Genomic DNA, 19,572 nt, shown 5'->3' with positions numbered 1-19,572 from the left:
CTTTTGGTTTCCGTTTGCATGGAATATCTTTTTCCATCCCCTTACTTTCAGTCTGTATGTGTCTCTAGGTCTGAAGTGGGTCTCTTGTAGACAGCAAATAAATGGGTCTTGTTTTTGTATCCATTCAGCCAATCTGTGTCTTTTGGTGGGAGCATTTAGTCCATTTACATTTAAGGTAATTATCGATATGTATGTTCCTATTCCCATTTTCTTAATTGTTTTGGGTTCGTTGTTGTAGGTCTTTTCCTTCTCTTGTGTTTCTTGCCTAGAGAAGTTCCTTTAGCAGTTGTTGTAAAGCTGGTTTGGTGGTGCTGAACTCTCTCAGCTTTTGCTTGTCTGTAAGGTTTTAATTTCTCCGTCAAATCTGAATGAGATCCTTGCTGGGTAGAGTAATCTTGGTTGCAGGTTTTTCTCCTTCATCACTTTAAATATGTCCTGCCAGTCCCTTCTGGCTTGCAGAGTTTCTGCTGAAGGATCAGCTGTTAACCTTATGGGGATTCCCTTGTGTGTTATTTGTTGCTTTTCCTTTGCTGCTTTTAATATGCTTTCTTTGTATTTAATTTTTGACAGTTTGATTAATATGTGTCTTGGCGTATTTCTCCTTGGATTTATCCTGTATGGGACTCTCTGTGCTTCCTGGACTTGATTAACTATTTCCTTTCCCATATTAGGGAAGTTTTCAACTATAATCTCTTCAAATATTTTCTCAGTCCCTTTCTTTTTCTCTTCTTCTGGAACCCCTATAATTCGAATGTTGTTGCGTTTAATGTTGTCCTAGAGGTCTCTGAGACTGTCCTCAGTTCTTTTCACTCTTTTTTCTTTATTCTGCTCTGCAGTAGTTATTTCCACTATTTTATCTTCCAGGTCACTTATCCGTTCTTCTGCCTCAGTTATTCTGCGATTGATCCCATCTAGAGTATTTTTAATGTCATTTATTGTGTTGTTCATCATTGTTTGTTTCATCTTTAGTTCTTCTAGGTCCTTGTTAAATGTTTCTTGCATTTTGTCCATTCTACTTCCAAGATTTTGGATCATCTTCACTATCATTATTCTGAATTCTTTTTCAGGTAGACTGCCTATTTCCTCTTCATTCGTTAGGTCTGGTGGGTTTTTATCTTACTCCTTCATCTGCTGTGTGTTTTTCTGTCTTCTCATTTTGCTTATCTTACTGTTTTGGGGGTCTCCTTTTTGCAGGCTGCAGGTTCATAGTTCCCGTTGTTTTTGGTGTCTGTCCCCAGTGGCTAAGGTTGGTTCAGTGGGTTGTGTAGGCTTCCTGGTGGAGGGGACTAGTGCTTGTGTTCTGGTGGATGAGGCTGGATCTTGTCTCTCTGGTGGGCAGGTCCACGTCTGGTGGTGTGTTTTGGGGTGTCTGTGGACTTATTATGATTTTAGGCAGCCTCTCTGCTAATGGGTGGGGTTGTGTTCCTGTCTTGCTAGTTGTTTGGCATAGGGTGTCCAGCACTGTAGCTTGCTGGTCGTTGAGTGTAGCTGGGTGCTATGGTTGAGATGGAGATCTCTGGGAGATTTTCGCCGTTTGATATTATGTGGAGCTGGGAGGTCTCTTGTGGGTAAGCAATGCCATTTCCATTGAGCTTTCGTGCTGCCCTAGTCTCGAAGCTCCCGCCACTGCTCCTCAGGCCGGGTCCCCGTTGATCTCTTTTTTTATGAGTTTGTTTTGAAGCATAATTGACCTACTGTGTTAGTTCCTGTTATACAATATAGTCATTCAGTGTTTCTATACATTTCAAACTGATGGCCACAGTAAGTCTAAGGTGTCACCATACAAGGATGTTACATAGTTATTAACTGTACTCCCCACACTGTATTTTTCATACCTGTGACTCATTTATTTTGCTACTGGAAGTTTGTACCTCTTGGTCTTCCTCACGTATTTCTCTTCTCTGCCTAACCTCCTCCCCTCCGGCAACTACCTGTTTATTCTCTGTATCTGTAACTCTGTGTCTGTTTTGTTGTATTTGTTCATTTGTTTTGTTTTTATTTTTTTTAATGCTGGTTTGGCCCATTTTTTTTTTTTTTTAAGATTTATTTGTTTGGTTGGTTGCCCCGGGTCTTAGTTGCGGCAGGCGGGCTCCTTGGTTGTGGCATCTGAACCGTTAGTTGCAGCATGCATGTGGGATCTCGTTCCCTGATCAGGGATTGAACCTGGGTCCCTTGCATTGGGAGCACGGAGTCTTACCCACTGTGCCACCGGGGAAGTCCCCATTTGTTTTATTTTTTAGATTCCACATATAAGTGGAATATATGGTATTTGTCTTTCTCTGTATGACTTATTTCATTTAGTATAATACCCTCTAGGTCCATCCATGTTGTTGCAGATGGTGAGATCTCATTCTTTTTTGTAGCCAACATTCCTTTCCTGGCCATTCTTGTTTCATTATCACATCATATTTCAAATCAGTCCCTGGTGCCTGTGTCCCCCAGTAAAAAACCTGTTCATTTATTTATTTATTTATTTTTTGCGGTACGCGGGCCTCTCACTGTGGTGGCCTCTCCCGCTGCGAAGTACAGGCTCCGGACGCGCAGGCTCAGCGGCCATGGCTCACGGGCCCAGCCGCTCCGCGGCACGTGGGATCCTCCCGGACCAGGGCACAAACCCGCGTCCCCTGCGTCGGCAGGCAGACTCTCAACCACTGCCCCACCAGAGAAGCCCCCATTCATATTTTTATTAGATGGTGTTAAACTTATTAGGTAACTTATGGAGAATTGATTTCTTTATGATTTGGGGTCTTCCTCCTCATACATACCATATGTCTGCATTTTGACAAGCCTCTGTGCCCTACAATGAAGTCTTACATGTTTGCTCCTACATGAATTCCTAGCTGTTTCATCTTCTTTTGTTGTTATTTGACATGCCAGCCTTAGGGTCACTTTAACTGGTTCCAGTCTTGTACTCTAAAAACAACAAAGGATGATATTTATTTATTTATTAAATTTATTTACTTTTGGCTGCGTTGGGTCTTTGTTGCTGCGTGTGAGCTTTCTCTATTTGCAGTGAGCAGGGGCTACTCTTCGCTGCGGTGCACGGGCTTCTCATTGCGGTGGCTTCTCTTGTTGTGGAACACGGACTCTAGGCACACAGGCCTCAGTAGCTGCGGCACACGGGCTCAGTAGTTGTGGCTTGCGGGCTCTAGAGCGCAGGCTCAGTAGTTGCAGCCCTTGGACTCAGTAGTTGTGGCACGCGGGCTCAGTAGTTGTGGCTTGTGGGCTCTAGAGCATAAGCTCATTAGTTCTGGTGCACGGGCTTAGTCGCTCCAGCCGCATGTGGGATCTTCCCAGACCAGGGCTCGAACCCATGTCTCCTGCATTGGCAGGTGGATTCTTAACCACTGTGCCACCAGGGAAGTCCCAAGGGATGATATTTAAATCAGGCACTTTTGGTAACTTTATCTTCTTTACCTCTAAAGACCCTTTGAGGTAGGAACTAATACGACTCAATCTTGACATAGTAGAAAGTGGTGAATAAATGAATGATTGATCCTCACTTTGACGTTGGAGGCCCAGAGGCCCTGAGAGGTTAAGTTCCCCAGGGACACTTAGCTAGTCTTACACGTTAGAGCAAGGTGTTAACTCATGGGTTCCACTCCAAACAGATGCTTCTGATCACCATGAGATACAGTTACGGGGATGTTAAAGGTTCTTCTGGAGACAAACACGGGATCAGTGAGAAAAGTTGCTGACATTTATTGAGCACTTATGTGTGAAACATCTGTTGTGTGTTTTGTGTGTTGCTGCACTCCCCAGCCCCCCACCCCATGCGGAAGTTATTACCCCTGCTTTGCATGTGAGGAAACTGAGGCCCAGAGAAGGTAGCTTTTCCAGACAGTTAAACAGTTTTCCTTATTGTAGCACTTGTCAGTACCCTTTTTTTTTTTTTTTTTTTTTTTTTGCTGCATTGAGTCTTCATTGCTGTGTGTGGGCTTTTTCTAGTTGCGGCAAGCGGGGGCTACTCCTCGTTGCAGTGCACGGTCTTCTCATTGCAGTGGCTTCTCTTGTTGCAGAGCACGGGCTCTAGGCGCGCGGGCTTAGTTGCTCCGTAGCATGTGGGATCTTCCCAGACCAGGGCTCGAACCTGTGTCCCCTGCATTGGCAGGCAGATTCTTATCCACTGCGCCACCAGGGAGCCCTGCCAGTGCCTTTAACATGGCATTCCAGTGGCTATCTACACTGTCCAAAAGAAGCAGTTGTTAGGGCAGCTGGGCTGGGGCTGGGCGTTGTGAACTTTTTTAACTTTTTAAGGTAACTGAGGGATGAAGATGGCCTCCCTTAGCTGTTTAAATGCGTGTTATTACATTGCATGTGCGTTTTAGTGGGATGTTCTGAATGCCGACTGCATCGTGAGTCTCCGAGACAAGATGGAACATGCCACATCGTGGCATCTGACCGGAGCCTGTCTATGGTCCTAATTAGGTCCTGGCTCGTTGCTAAGTGCTTTATGGACATGATCTTATTTAACCCCCTGGGACAGCTGTGTGCATCTCGTGAGCTGAGAGGTTCCCACTGTGCAGGTGAAGAGCTGGGTCCAGGAAGTTTGAGGGGCCTGCTCAGCTCTGTGGGATTAGGACGTGCCAGAGCGGGGACTTGCACCATGTGTGCATGACCCTTCTTGCTCCCCGGGGCTGTAGGTGCCAGACGGATATGCCGTCTGCGGTTTTGGGCAGCTTTGCTTGTCTCTCACCCAGGGCCACGATCATGTCTCTTGAGGACTTTGAACAGCGCTTGAATCAAGCCATTGAAAGAAATGCCTTCCTGGAGAGCGAACTGGACGAGAAGGAGAATCTCCTAGAATCTGTTCAGCGACTGAAGGATGAAGCCAGAGGTCAGGAGGCCTTGGCTTTGCTCTGTGTGTTTCACCACCGTTGTGCCCTCTCCGGGTCTGAGGGTGTCCTGTCCCACAGCATCACCCAGCATTACCTGTGTTCCGAGGGCAGGGAACACACCGGGCAGGCTGAGCCTTGGTCCCCACCCTGTGCTAAGAATTGTCCGATGTCCAACCCTGTAGAGACCCTTTGTGGGTATTTAAGCCCAGCACCCACTTTATGCCCATCAGGAGCACAGGAGTTTTGTGGGGAGAAAATGCCTGTTGATGGAATTGCTAGCCAGCCCATTTCTTTTGTGACTTGATGGCTGCTGATACACGTGGCTTGGACCTCCAGAATCTCATCAGCGTTTGCTCTTTGGAGGTAGCACTTGCAAAGGTAGAGCTTTCTAACTCTAAGACATTAGCAAGTCATCCAAGTTGGGTCCATAAGAGATTTTGTTAAAGTCCCAATCGTTTATGACATTCATTTCGTTTCTAATGTTTAGCCAGTAGAAGGGGGTTTAGAAAGAAAAACTCTTTTAAGTTTAAAAGGTAGTTGTTCCTAAATGCCCATCAGTAATGAAGTGCTTAAGTAAATTACATAGATTTATTTTGTGGAATGTTAGTTAAACAGTTGTTCAAACAAATACGGTATAGATATAAATGTAGTCATAGAAAACTTGTTAAGGGACTTCCCTGGCAGTCCAGTGGTTAAGACTCCGTGCTTACACTGCAGGGGGTACGGGTTCGATCCCTGGTTGGAGAACCAAGATCCTGCATGCCGCTTGGCCAAAAAAATTAAATAAATAAAAAAGCCTATTAGGACATACCATTGAAGGGGGGAAAACACATAGATAGTAGATGTATGTTTCTATTTACGCTTAATAAAAGTTATTCATCTTATATGCTTAATAGATACACATATAAACTCTATGTGTGAAATGCAGGGAAAAAGGATTGAGAAGATCTCCCTCATGTAACAGTTGATTAGGAGTGAGAAGGGGCATTTGAGGACGGGTTGGGAAAGCATATTTTCACTGAGTATTCTGTGTATACCTTGATACATTTGAATTCTCTTAAAACAGTAAAAGCAGTAGTGTATCACTGCCATGATTTGAAAAAAATTTTAAACCTTTTTGTTTTTACTCAAAAGAAAAACCAAGCCTTCCAGGCAAGGTCCTGTGGGGTTTGCTTCATTCAGGGTTTCCACCTGGAGTTTTTCACTCTGATGGTTCTTCTTGCTGACCAGTGTCTCCTGTTGACCCTCCCCTTGCCTCATCACTCAAAGCAGAGACTTAAATCTGAATCCTTTTCCTGGCCCAGATTTGCGGCAAGAATTGGCTGTGCAGCAAAAGCAGGAGAAACCCAGGACCCCCATGCCCAGCTCTGTGGAAGCTGAAAGGACAGACACAGCTGTACAGGCCACTGGTTCCGTGCCATCCACCCCTATAGCTCATCGAGGACCCAGGTCTAGCTTAAACACACCTGGGACATTCAGACGTGGTAAGGAGGATGGGAATCAGGAGGGTTCTCTTGGCTTCACAAAGCTTTCCTGGGTGAGAGAGAAGCAGGACCAGGCTGTACAGCAGGGAGAAAACTGGGGTGCTCACAGGGGCAGACCATTGTGGTGCGTGGGAGGAGCCTCTTGGATGTAAGACGATAGGGAGTAGTGGAGTCTGCGGCAAAGTAGAGAATGGAAGCCTCATCCAGAGGGGCAGCTGCCACTCTGCTTCTACCGCAAGAGGTGTGGGCTCAGCAGACACTCCACTCTTCACCAGAAGCCAGAAATCCTCTTGTCTAATATGAAATCTCCCAAATTAAAAGTTTCAGTAACCAAATAAAAAATTTAAAAAGGATTCTGTGGGTCCAGCAATACATCATCTAGAACTGGACCCAGCATAACCTGTGCTATGCAGTAAAAACCAAGAAATTTGAGTTCTTCCCCAGCCCCTCTGCTGACTGATTAACTGTGAGGCTCTGATTGGGCCACTTAATAGTAAATAATAAAAATAGACAATTATTGAGCACGTGGGATATGCCAGTCCCTCTGCTTACTGTGCTTTGTACTTACATATGACCTCACTGGATTCGCACCATGGCCCAAGACGCAAGTAATGCAAGTGCTGTCCCCATGTGATGGGTGAGGAGACTGAGGCCCTGAGTTAAGGAGCTGGCCTGACATCACGCAGCTGGCAAATGGCAGGCCGGCTCCCGGGGTTACACCACCACATGCTCCCTGTCCCTCAGCTTGTGCCCAGGATGAAGAGAGTGTGAGGTTTCCACAATCCCAGGCTAGACCACACTTGAATAAGCACACGACTCAGCTGGGCCTCAGATTTAGCAGGTCTGGGCAGGGCCTGAGATCCTGCGTTTCTAACAAGCGCCCAGGTGATGCTGGTCCTGCTGCTCCGTGAGCCCTGCTTTGAAGAGAGAGGAGGCTCTGAGGAGCAGAACCCTTACCAGTGGGGCTTGTTCAGATGCTGTTAATGTTAATTAACTGTATGGAATTCCTAGAAGTTTAAGAGGGCCTGTTTTGATTTTGTTTAAAAAGAATAGCAGGTAAAGATAAATATTAAGTATAGTCATTATAAGGATGCAAGAAGTTGGTCATCAGATATGCTCTTGTTATGTTAGGCAACAAACCATTGACCGAAACAGGGCAGCGTTGGGATCAGAGGGGCTTGCTTGCCCACCCCCAGGTTTCACGTTCAGAGACGTTAGTGCAGACTTTTGAGTGTGTGTTGGTGTCATGTGTGCGTCCTTTTGCACACGCAGGTCTGGACGACTCCACTGGGGGGACCCCCCTCACGCCAGCGGCCCGGATATCTGCCCTTAACATTGTGGGAGACCTGCTGCGGAAAGTGGGGGTAAGACGGCGCTTCCCCAGGGTCCATGTGGTGTCTTCTGTCTTCAGGAGACTTGAGGGGTGACCTTACCTATTGCTTCCCCTCTGGCAGAGGCTTCATTAGGTGCAGGTGTCACCCTGGCTCTCGTATCCCTTACAGTCGCTGTGCTTCTATGGGTGTTGTTTCTGACAAACACCCGGGCTGTGACCCTGAGTCACCCTTTGACCCCCGGCTGTATCTTTCTTTCCCTGTACCATTTTCCCTGGCAATTTGGGAGATTCGGATGGTATCTATGATATTTTTTCTTAATTTGAAAAAACTGAGAGACATTTGAAAACTGCCTTCCCTTTTTTTAATTTCTCAGGGAGTTAAAGGGAAAATCTTGAAAGGCTAGGGCAGAGAACATGACCTTATAGGTTTTATGTTAATTCCAGGGAAGGAGTCTTTTGTGCTTAAGAAATCACATAGATATTCTCTGTAGTTATTTTTCTTAGTTTTAAAAATGATGCCTGGAAAGCCACAGAGTTTAAGTCCTGCCAGTCTGTCATTGACCAGAATGTATGCATTCAGAGTTAATAGAAGCTTGCAGCTCGTTTTCTATGTTTTTCCTTTTGGCTTTTGTTTTTTTTGGATCGCTGTTATATAAGCAGGTTTTTATGTTTAGTTAGAGTATACAGAAGCTCAGGGTGATCTCAGTACCCATTTGGTTTCCAGAGGGTCTGTTTACAGCGAGGCAAGTCCTTCTTCAAACCTCCTGCCACGTGGTGCATGTTTTACAAGGTAGCGGAGAGAGTGAATGATTCCAAAAGTTGATTTCATATTTCTTGTAGGCAGACTTAAATCATAGGTCGGGTTGGGGACTCTTCTGGAAGCTCCTAAATATCTTAGACTACCAGTTCTACGAGTTGGACATACATTGAATTTGGTGATGGGGTGGAGCACGCTTTGGGATTCTAACACACAACCCAGTTTGACAACCACTGTCTTAAGCTATTATGTGTATGGTCTCTGGTGAGAGGCAAGAGTTCTTGTCTTCAGCTTGAGACAGGAAAGCATATCTCTCTCCAGGCTCTGGAGTCCAAACTTGCTTCCTGCCGGAACTTCGTGTATGATCAGTCCCCAAACCGACCCAGTGGCCCAGCCTCAGGGTGGGGGAGCAAGAACAGAGACGGCGGCGACAGACGGCCAGGCAGCACCAGTGTGCCTCTGGGTGACAAAGGGTCAGTACCTTCTGCTGTTCCTCCTCAGTGTCGGGAGAACCCATCCTCTCCAGCCGGGAGCCTCTGACCCCTGACCCATAGCCATTTTTCAAAGTCGCAGGATTATGTCAATGAGGTATTATCCTCTACTCCATCCCTTAAGACAGAGTTAGGTGGTGTGTGTGCTGGTTTAGGCAAATGGCCAAGGAGAGGGTCATTTTTATTACTTGATTCTGCAGCCCCAGCTTCTGGTCATGCTGTGAGAATGTCCTTTGTATAAATCACTCCCTTGTTTAAGACTCAAGCTTCAAACACTGCTCTGCTTCCCCCAAAAGAGGATTTTTTTTTTTTAACCTTTAGAACCTTCAGGAAACTGAATCAGCCAGACTAGATTCCTGAAGCCAGTCACCTGATTGGAAAACACAAATCTGACCTCTAACAGCTTCATTTATTTTCTTGCCTGAAGAAAATCAGTGCAGCTTCCAGATTCTAGAATTCTGTAAGATGCGCCACTATCTCACTGGACCCCAGGCCACGTAAATTTGGGAGCGATCAGTGGCAGACAGAGGACAGGAAATGAAGAATCGTTCTCCCCAGCATGCACATAACTTCCGGACCTTTAGATGTGGGTGTTTTTTTGGAGCGTCTTCTGCAACTGGGCTTTTTGCGTGGCCTTGGGCATGTGAGCCCTAGATAGCCAGTGTCCTTTTCTTCATTTCACAGGAGAGAAAATTGAGACCCAGTGAGACACTGCTCCCGACCTTGATATTCACTCTTATAACTTTGTGGGGCCCCGTGCTAGCCAGTCTATAGCAGCTGTAATGTCCGCCTAATTTGGTTTGCTCTGTCTGAAGGTTGGGAAAACGCCTGGAATTTGGGAAGCCGCCTTCAAATATTTCCTCACCATCGCTGCCGTCAGCCCAGGGTGTAGTCAAGATGTTGCTTTAGGAAATCCACGGAAGCCAAGGCCCCGGTGTCTGTGCAGGAGTCATTTTATCCTCCTTCCCTCTTTAAACTAGGTTTTTGTTTTTTTTTAAGTTAGTTTGAGATATACGAGCAGTCGCACTAGCCAGTGACGGTGGGGAGTGGGGATCGCCTGTGGCCCCGGGTGGTCGTCCCCAGGAAATGCCATCTCATAACCCCTGGCCTCCTTGTCGGGGCGTTGCCAATGGACAGGGACAAAGCGGACCCTCTGGAAATGGCGACGTGGGTGCTGAGGCTGCTCCATCATTTTCAGCAGACCTGAGTCCTGATTGGTCTTGAGAGGTGTTTTTCATGACCGGGGACACCTATAAAGTGGGGTCTGAGCCCATCTCAGGCTCACTCCGGCCCCCACTTTGCTGGAGCTTCTTCCAGAACAAAATCTCCAGTGCTCTTTGGCACAGCAGGGATCAGTGCACTGAAATCACATCTAGGGGTGAAGAACAGAACAGGCATGTACCTTTTATTTAAACTGTGGTGTGGTGTACCTCTGAGACGTTTTAATCTGCCTCTCACTGAGTCTTTTAGAGGCATGCTTGAGCTTCAGAGTACGTTTTGTGGGACCAGGTCAGTGGAAACTCTGTGTCCTCTTTAGACCAATCCTGGCTGTAAGTTGTCCTGAGCCCCTCTGTCCTGGCCTGGGGGTGACCTCTGCTTCAGGACCCTTAGGGTCTCTGGGGTGTGATGGCCTTGGTAATGCAGCCCCTAAGAACAGGACTTCATTCAAAGCCTTGGTGAAATAATTGGGGTGACCTTCGGATAAGATTAAACCACCAAGACTGTCGGTGGGAGGTTCCTTACTAAAGAAGAAACGAACCCAGGATTTCCACACAGATGGCGTGCAGCTCATCCCTGCTGGTTGTGAACGGCAGTCTCACAATTTGGACGCAAGTAAAAAGAACACATGAATTCCAGCGCGTGCGTGCAGCTTAACGGCCTTCTGTTACTAAGTTATTTTTCCAAAAGAACAGCAAAAATATCCTTGAGTTGAAAACAGAACTTTTCAAATGCTACTGAAATTCAGCAGAGAATTAAACTTGAGTGCCCACTTCGTTGCCCTGGCAACATTCTAACCTATATCGGTAAAAGATGTACTTCTATTTTTTTAAAAGAACAATAAAATCAAGAGAAACTGATTTTCAGCGAGTTTGTGGTGGTCAGTAAATGCTGCTGCCTTTGTGCTTCTGTGTTTGCTATCTGGTGATGAAAAACTTTTGTTTTTTTAACCAAGTGACTATGAAAAAAACTACTTTTTTAAAGATTTCCTTTCAAGTCAGCTTCTTAGAATTGTATTGGGACACATGCGTGTCCTGTTCAGGGTGTATTCGCATTTGGTCGTTCAGTGCGTCCTTGGTTTCTGTAATTCCCCTCTTTTCAGTCTGTTTGATCCCATGGAGTTGGTGTAGGGAATCATATGTATTGAGTGGAAACTTCGCCAGGGACCTCTGTCTAGGACATGCAGGCCAAGGAAGGGACGGGCCCAGGCCTGGGTTTTATGGCCCTCACGCCAAGAACAGTTTTTACATTTTTAAAGGGTGGTTTAATTTTTTTAAAAAAAGACAAATGTGACAGAGACCATGATGGAGGCTAAAATACTCAAGTTTCTGGGCCTTTATAGGAAAAGTTTGTCGAGCCCTGCTGGGCGAAGTCTTGTGTTTTAACTCAAACATTCAAGGAACTCACATTCTTCACATTAAATACGTGCTGTTTTGATTGATAAATATGTTCTTCCCGGGCATGGTCCTACTCCCTGGGCCTTGAGCCACCCACCTCCTGTGTGGAGGAGCCCCTCACTCACACTCACTCTGTGTCTCTGCTCTGCTCTTGGCCAGTTGTGGGGTCTCAGACGATTCATCTCACCTCCCTGGGCCTCAGTTTCCCCATTTAATGAAATAATAACCCTGACTTGATAGGGTTGTCATGAGGATTAAATGAGGCCACCCCCCCCACCCCGTCCTCTTTCTCTAGAAAACAACAGAAAAGTCAACTCTATTCTAGTGATTTATAACCTTTTATTAGTGAGGGTGTCCTTAAGTACAGCTGGGGTGCATATAAAACAGTGTGACATTCCTGCTCTTAGCCGTTTGAGCGGCGTCTCCTTTTTAATTCACGTGACTACAGAAGGCACTTGGTCTCGGTGAACTGTGTGCATCTGATGTGCGGGAACCGGAGGGAAGAGGAATTTTCAAACCAGGGCCCACCGGGACGATGGAAGAGTCCACAGGGCAGGAAGGGCTGGGGGTGGGGACAGTGGCACCCATCGTGGTGACTTTCTCCCCAATTCATGTAAACTAAGTTGCCAGTGATTAGTTACCATGGATATATTTTTCTAAAAATTCAAAATCTCTGCACAGTTCTCAGCAGAGGGAGTGGGTGTGTCTGTGTCTCTTGTTGGGTTTTTCTCCTTCGGTACATCGTTCCAAACTTAAGTTGATGCCCTGAATGCAGGGTAGTGGTCTTTATATTCATCGTGAGGGGTGTCTGTGATGTTTGGAGTTTGAAAATGGATTTAGACGGTGCTAAGAGGAGTCCACTGGGTTTGGTTCTGTCCTGTTTTGAGCAAGTTGTTCATTCACTGGCTTTGGTTCCGTTGAAGTCTGCATCGCGAGCGTCCATATCCTCTTCAGAACCGTCTGCGTTTTCAATAACTCTACGTCCTCCAGACCTTCTCGAGGGAACAAAAGAGGTCTCGTTCCCTCGCCTGTGGGTGTTAAGAAAACGCATGTTTCTTTAGTACAGAAATCTCCCTCGAGCTTGGAAGAGATTTTCAGACGGGGCAAAAAACAAACACAAACAAACTCGAATGAGACGCAAATATTCAGGTTGAAGTGAACAAATCCTGACCCATATGGGTGCATTTAATCAGCTGGAATGGGGGCAAAGTAGGTTTTTCAAAGCAGGACCATCTGCTTTAAAAAGTATCTGGCTTGGTCATTTGCTGACCCACAGGATTCTGGTTGGCTGTGGATTTCTGTTTAGAAAAGAAGGAAAAAAGGCAAGTGGGGGTGATGGCCTCATGGGATTATTCCTACACTGTGGAGCAGGGATGAGGGGGACCTGTTGTGTCTGTACCTCCTTGCTTTCAGAAGGAAAAGGGGGCAGGGGTTTAGGTTTTGAATTGTAGGAAGGTGAGAATGACCACCAACCCTTGAGAGGGAAGGAGGTCCCTGCATGGATGCCAAGGGTGCTGTCTGGTTAAAGGCACTGCATTGCTCTGCTTTTATGGAGCAGAATTCTTGTTCTGAGTTCCCCCAGGGCAGGGATCTCGCCTGTTCGGGGCACCCCATGGCAGGCACTGTGCAAGGCATAGAATGGGTGCTCAATGAATATTTGTCAGAAAAACATTAGACATGTTAATCCAGGGTGTCTTTTAGCCCTAGCTGGTGGGACACCCCTTTCTCTCTGTCCTTTCTGCTCCCATCTCCTCTCCTCCGTGCTCTGGATGCCCTTTTCCCACAGGGCCTGCCCTGGTCACCTGAAGTAAGGCTTTGCATAGGAGGGCAGGGCAGGCAGGAGGAGGAAAAATCAGACCTGCCTGTACTTAACCTCCACTGTTTGGAAGGAAAGTTTGCCTTCTTTTCAGCGACCACAACAAATAATGTTGTGTGTTGGGCTCCAGCCATCTGACCCTGTTTGACAGGTCTTCACTCATTTTAGGATGTCTAAGAAGAAAGCAAGTTTTTTGCAACAAAAACGACCTGCTTCGCCACACAAAGTATGGACAGAAAAGCCACGAGGGTGAGCCCATCCCAGTGAACCCAGCCCGTCAGTTCTTTAGTCAAAGGGGGCAACTCAGGTAAGACAGGAGGCATAAGCAAGGCCCAGAGATTTCCTGATCGCTGACATGGGGCTTCCCAGCACGAGCCTTCTGGAGTCCAAGGGTGGGAGGAACCCGGGCTGGTAAAACCCTCTGGGGACGGTGGATGGTACTTTCCAAGGGGCAGTGATCAAGAATAAATACTTAGTAGCTACTGCCGACTAAAGACCTGGGTCAGCCTCACTCCCATCAGAGGGAAGCTTCTAGGCCTCCAGCCCCTTTTATTTATTTCTTTCTTTTTGGCCGCACCTCAAAGGCAGAACTTCCCCAACCAGGGATTGAACTTGTGCCCCCTGCAGTGGAAGCACAGAGTCCTAACCACTGGACCACCAGGGAAGTCCTCCAGCTCCTTTGGAACTAACTTTCTATCACTCAGTCTCTAGAGGTTCTTTGAAAGTCTCTTCCTTCTTTAGCACTGTGTTCTCCAAGAACTCGGGACAGAGTAGGGTCCCGGCGTGCAGGGCTCAGCCGCCATCCACACAGCTCTCCTCCGTGTCTAACCCTCCAGGTTCAAAACTGGATGGGATGGCCTGGAGCTGGAGACAGTGGCTCAGGCTCCCTTTGTGTCTCCGAAGAGTCTGCATTTGCTAATTAGAGGAGTTTAACTGATTAATGCGCTCCCTTGATCTAAGAAGTAAATCAGTCGCGCCTGGGTCCCTGTAAGCCCCCTGCGTGGGCACCAGTCCTGAAGCCGGTCTGTTCTGGTTCAGGGGCCTTTCTTGAAGGAACTGGCTTCAAATCCTAGGCAAAGGTTGACACTGGCTATATCTGTCACAGGAAGTAAAGGACCCCTCTAAAATTTTCTTAAAGGGTTTGATCCTGGAGAACTTGGATTCTATTCATGGACTCAGAAACGTATCTAAGGTACTCTTGGCATCCCAGGGATCGGCACAAGAGCGTAAGCACCTGCTGCTTTGCAAGGACTCAGTTTCCATCGACGGGTGGGTCCTACACCCCAGCCAACCCTAGACTCCAGCTTATCCCGTGATCGGGATGCGCTGGCAGAAAAACTACTCAAAAGCCGTGTCTTGGAGGTGTGATGCTCCTGCCTAAAACTCCTGCCGAGACCTCATCCAGCTTTAAGTATTTGGGTAGCGACAGCAAGGCGGGATTCTCCAAGAGAGAAGACAGACACAAGGCAGGGCTGGCTGGGTCTCTCGAGGAGGAGGTGAAAGCCAGGCCCCAGGTGCCTCACTTCATGTGTGAGGACACTGTCAGGATCCCAGAGAAGTCGCGGCCTCTCAACCGTCTTTTGAAGGCCCCGTGCGCTCCCTGAGTCTTGGGTGTCCATCCCCAGTCCGTGAACATGTGCCCATGAGACCTCCAATAAAGGATCTGCCTGGACCGCGCCCGGCCCTGTGGTGGCCGCTGTGGCCCTCGTGCACTGAAGATGCAGTTAGCAGCTGGCCCTTGCTCAAGCCCCACGCAACCCCAGTGAGACATCGGGGTGAGAGCTCGTTTCCCTCGCACGCGTGTGTGGAAACCCCACCTTGGGGGGCACATTGCTGGGCTGCGGCCACCGTGACCCTGTGCTTTGCTAATTCTGACTTGTGAACCAGACCAGCCGGATGGAAGCCGTTCTCCAGGATGGTACCCAGACAGTGGAGCTGGCATATCTGCTCAGCGTGGTGTCTGAGCCAGACGAGGGAGTACGGCACAGCCATGGCCTCTTCATTATTAGGGGCCTGTCACACAGGTAAGAGCCATCCAAGCCACACGCAGCCTCTAAACCCTCAGCACGCGGCGACAGGCCACATCAGTGCCACGTCACACGCCAAAGCGGGAGGGAGGAAGGAAGGAAGGAAAATGGGTAAAGCAATGAGGTCTTCTTGTGTCGATGTTGGTTTTGAAGAAAGACTAAAAGACTAAAGTTTTGAACTAAGATATCTAGGCCTTCAGATTTTGTAGGAATCCCGGGAATTTGCGAGGGCCACAAAAGGGGGGCAGGGGGCGGGGGGGGGGCAGGCTGGCAGAAAGGAAATGGAAACCAAGAGCCACAGACATGAGCCGCGAAGCTGCAGGCATGATACCTGGTGAGTCATTGCGGAGTTTCCTGGGGGAGGGGGCCTCTGAAACAGAGAGAGAGAGTCCCCGGTGGTTACCATCCTCCCATTCAAGTGCAGTTTTAATCATCAATGCATTTGCTTCAATTAAATAATTAAAGGCACCTTTAAGTCACCCTTACGGTGGAGCACCTGAAGCCACGAGATCTCAGAGAGCCTGGCACACAAAAGGACTAGCCTTTTTTTCCCCCAATTAAAAAGCAAATTTCTGTCCTTCAGAACTTCTCTGAAGAACTCAGGTGGCTTCCTCCCATTCTGCATATCTGTTCAGGAACGTAATGGAATCTGAGTAAGCTAGTCCAAAATATCCTTGTGGGAACAGAACCTGAACAGACCTGGGCAAGGAGCCCACAGCAGCCTCGCGTTTTAGTATCATTACTCCGTCCGTTGCCTTTTATGCCCATAGCAAGACAGTAGAGGTGGGCACCCTGGGCGGCTCCTGTGGAGATGCCTGGTGGTGTCAGGAGTGATAGGTGCGTTGTTCGGGCTCTAAGCAGGGCTTGTGTTGAGATTTACCTGCCTGGTAAAACTGTGTGAAACTTGCTCTATAATTTCTTGCTCGCTGAGGAGCTGGCTAGGCTTGCCCACCTCACTCAAGGCTCTAGTGCTTGATTTTGTGCTTTTGTACATCTAGAGGACTCAGAGAAGGTGGAAAAGGTAGGACCCGTCTTCCACTTGTATGTTGTGGGCGTGTTCATATTAACTGTAAAAAATGGTTAGTCCGATGCCAGCCTGTACAGCCCAAGAAGGGTCGTTGTCTGGGGCAGAACCCAAAGAGGGTGGTCGGCATGTGCTGCAAGAATCATCGGTCCCAAGAAAGGGAGCAGGGACAACAAAAGGGTGAGAGAGCTGGGGTGGCTGACTGCTCTCCCACTGCTCAGCCTGCCTCCGAGGAAGGGCAGCATCCAGTCAGCAGCCGAGCAAGTGCTGGGGGGTCCAGCCGTGGGGACGCACCACCCCTCACCTTGCACGGGCAGGGGGCTCCTTCCCAAATCCCTGTGCTCCGAGCCAGTTGCTCTCTTTCCCCTCCTGAAAGGGGTTTGGGCTTTCCCCTTGTCTCGTGCAGTGGTTCTCAGAGTCTGGAGTCGAGATGCCAGGTGATTGCAGAGGGTCCCTAGGTATGCCCTTGGACTGCTGAAGTGCACAGTGAGAAAGGTATTCCCTTTTCCACTCTTAAATACATCTGATTATGTCAGAAAATCTGTTTGGTCCTAATGTCTTGTCATTCCCTTTCTAACTGAGAAGTCTGCCTTCAGGTCATAGTCATCAATTTGTGGCCACAATAGCTAGAATTCACTATTGTTTAGTTTTCACTGTTTCAACTTCATTGTGACCTGTTGATGCAAGGCATGCTGGTTTAACAGTACAGGGGTGGTAGGTTTCATTTGTAAATAGACATACGTATGATTAAATAGTTAATTTCAAAGAAAACATCAAGTCAACAGAAGTACAGGTGGTAAGGCAAAATGGCAAAGGTGGTACGAGAATGCCTGAGGTTGGAGAAACATCACCTCTGACTCAACAATTGAAGGTTTATTCTGTGCCCAGCACTATCCCAGACACTGGGGACGAGTAAGCAGACAAAGCCTCTGTGTTCGTGGGCTCGCAGGCCAAGAGTGAGGACAGACTGTGTACGAGATAAGTAAAAGAAATAGCAAGTTCCATGATGACAAGTGGGTAAGAGAGAGGAGAACGGTAAAGAGTAAGGTAGGAAATTCTAGTAACATGGGTGAGTGAACACCTGCAGGCAGGGAAGGAGGGGCCAGCTAGTGCAGCAAGCCGGGGGAGGGGCATTCCAGGCAGAGAGAGCAGCCAGTGCAAGGGCCTTGAGGCAGTGTAGGAAGCGGTGGAGGTGGAGGGGTAATTTAGGAGGCAGAGTACAGAGATCACGTAGGGCCTAGTGGAACTAACCATTGTGAAGATGTTACTTTGGCTGTGAGTGAGGTGGAGCCCCCATAGAGGGCTTCAAGCAAAGGAGGGACGTGATCCAGCTCCATTTCTGTGTTGAGAACAGACTATAAGGGGCCAGCATGGATGCAGAGAGGCCCACAAGGAGGCTGAGAAAGTTGTCTAGGTGGGAGGAGAGGGTAGCTTGGACCAGGGTGGCAAGCAGTGGTTCGATTCTGGATGTAGAGTATTTTTTAAGGGAGAGTTGACCAGATTTCCCAACAGAGTGGATGCAGGGTGTAAAGGAGAGAGAAGAATAAAGAATGAGCACAAGGTTTGTGGCCTGGATTAATGGCAACTTTCAGCTGCGGAGGATTGTGAGAAGAGCTGGTTTTGGTGTGAAGGGGTTCAGTCAGTCAGGGCCCAGGTTGGGGTATGTTTAGGTGTGAACTGCCTGTTAGGCATTGAATGGGAATGTCAAGGAAGTCTGGAATCCCAGGAAGTCTGGGCTGGAGATAAACTAGGAAGTCACTAGCTACAGATGGAACTTTGAAGCCACCAGGCTGGTTCAGATCACCTAAGGAATGAGCAGCAGTAGGGGTGGAGAGAGGACCGGGATGGCGCCCTGGGCAGACCAACAGCAACTGGGCTTTGAGATGAGGTACCAGCAGAAGAGGTGAAACACGGCCAGAAAGGTAGGAAGGATACCAGGTGAGGGTGGTATCTGGGAGGCCCAGTAAAGAGGAGTGATGGGCTATAGCATATGCTGCTGAGTCAGGTGAGGACTGAGGACTGACCACTGAGTTAGAGTTTTGTGGTAACAGCAGGGAAGGGGGATTAGGTTTGTTCACCTAATGGAATGACTCAGTGAGAGAGAACATACCACAAGGGAGAAGGGTAGGACTTTCAGGAACAACGTCCTCAGTTAAACAAGATGGGGGGTGGGTCTGATGGTGGGGTGGACCTCAGTTGGTGCTGGACAGTTGAGCACAGAAATGGGAAAAAACAGAGGAAATGAGCATAGATGTAGGGAGGTGTGTCGATAGGGAAGTGGGGGCTTGTCTGTACTTCATGATAGTTTCCATTTTTCCGTTAAACAGGAAGTAAAGTCATCAGCTGAGTGAGGATGACAGGGATAGTAAGTTTAGGGAGAGTGAAAAGCAGATGCCTAAGTGGGGAGGGCTGAGAGGATGGGGGAGGGTGAGAGGAGGCGGGGACTGAGAGGAAGGGGAGGCCAAAGTCCAGGCAGCACTAAGTGAGGTCGGCTTGGTTCCGCCACTTAGAGTTTCCAGCGGAAGTGGCAGCACACCTGTTTGCTTTTCCACACTGCTTTGAGCTGCAGAAGGTTGGCAGTTGGGCTTAATTTGGCTTGTGTTTTAACCAAGTCAGCACAACACAGCAGGAGGGGAGACCAGAGTGTGGAGGATGTGGGAGAGGCCGACCATAACCATGGAGTCGGTGGGGCTGCGAGAGGATGAGCTGAGGGGTTGGAGACCCCGGCGGAGACAGAGGGAGTGAGCTAAAGAAACGTGGTGGCAGGCAGATGATGGGTGCTTGATGGTCACATTAGGGCTGAGAGTTACTGGGAATGCCCGGGGAGTGGCAGGGTCCTGGAGGAGAGAAGGTCGTGGACTTGAGAGGCTGGATCACCCACCTGCTGTGGGGTGTGAGCGAGTGTGATAGGAAGCACGGAGCTCAAACCTTCAGGGAACCAGGTGGACAAGGGGATGGGAAGGAGCCCTGAGGAGCGGGGGAGCATCCACCCCCTTCAGGCTCGGAGGTTCAGGGGTGTGGGAGAGAAAACAACCGCAGTCCACTTACGGCAGAGGGTCTCAACTGTGGGTGCTGGCCCCCCCGGGGGACGCTGGGGGAAGTGCCACTGCATCTAGTGGCTGGAGGCCAAGGATGCTGCTTAACATCCTACAGTGCACAGGGCAGCCCGTGATAAAGAATTATTCAG

General features: G+C 48.3%; 2 protein-coding genes across 10 annotated transcripts in view; one reads left to right on the top strand and one right to left on the bottom strand.

Moving 5' to 3' along the window:
- The window catches only part of NDE1 (nudE neurodevelopment protein 1), a 55,826-nt gene that overhangs the window by 24,243 nt on the left and 12,011 nt on the right, over window positions 1–19,572 (top strand). For 2 of the 4 annotated variants that reach the window (XR_010934936.1, XR_010934935.1), the window contains exons 5-9: window positions 4,701–4,837; window positions 6,143–6,322; window positions 7,595–7,686; window positions 8,734–8,885; window positions 13,503–13,641. Coding sequence is in view for 2 of the 4 variants with exons in the window: in XM_067706557.1 (XP_067562658.1) it covers window positions 4,701–4,837; window positions 6,143–6,322; window positions 7,595–7,686; window positions 8,734–8,885; window positions 9,719–9,812 (655 nt within the window). In the remaining 2 variants the exon portion in view is untranslated. Of the gene's footprint in view, window positions 1–4,700; window positions 4,838–6,142; window positions 6,323–7,594; window positions 7,687–8,733; window positions 8,886–9,587; window positions 10,982–13,502; window positions 13,642–19,572 lie in introns of those variants that run through there. The other 2 variants (XM_067706557.1, XM_067706558.1) reach the window with 2 other exon arrangements.
- The window catches only part of MYH11 (myosin heavy chain 11), a 128,010-nt gene continuing 120,275 nt past the window's right edge, over window positions 11,838–19,572 (bottom strand). For 2 of the 6 annotated variants that reach the window (XM_067706554.1, XM_067706556.1), the window contains 2 exons: window positions 15,693–15,731; window positions 12,410–12,546 (listed from right to left, as the gene is read on the bottom strand). In XM_067706554.1, coding sequence (XP_067562655.1) covers window positions 15,701–15,731 — 31 coding nt within the window. In that variant the 3' untranslated portion in view covers window positions 12,410–12,546; window positions 15,693–15,700. Of the gene's footprint in view, window positions 12,547–12,662; window positions 12,817–15,692; window positions 15,732–19,572 lie in introns of those variants that run through there. The other 4 variants (XM_067706551.1, XM_067706552.1, XM_067706555.1 and 1 more) reach the window with 3 other exon arrangements.

This window comes from Pseudorca crassidens, chromosome 15 (genome assembly GCF_039906515.1).
Source record: "Pseudorca crassidens isolate mPseCra1 chromosome 15, mPseCra1.hap1, whole genome shotgun sequence".
Classification (NCBI taxonomy): Eukaryota; Metazoa; Chordata; class Mammalia; order Artiodactyla; family Delphinidae; genus Pseudorca; species Pseudorca crassidens.
This window is presented reverse-complemented; position numbering and strand designations above follow the sequence as displayed.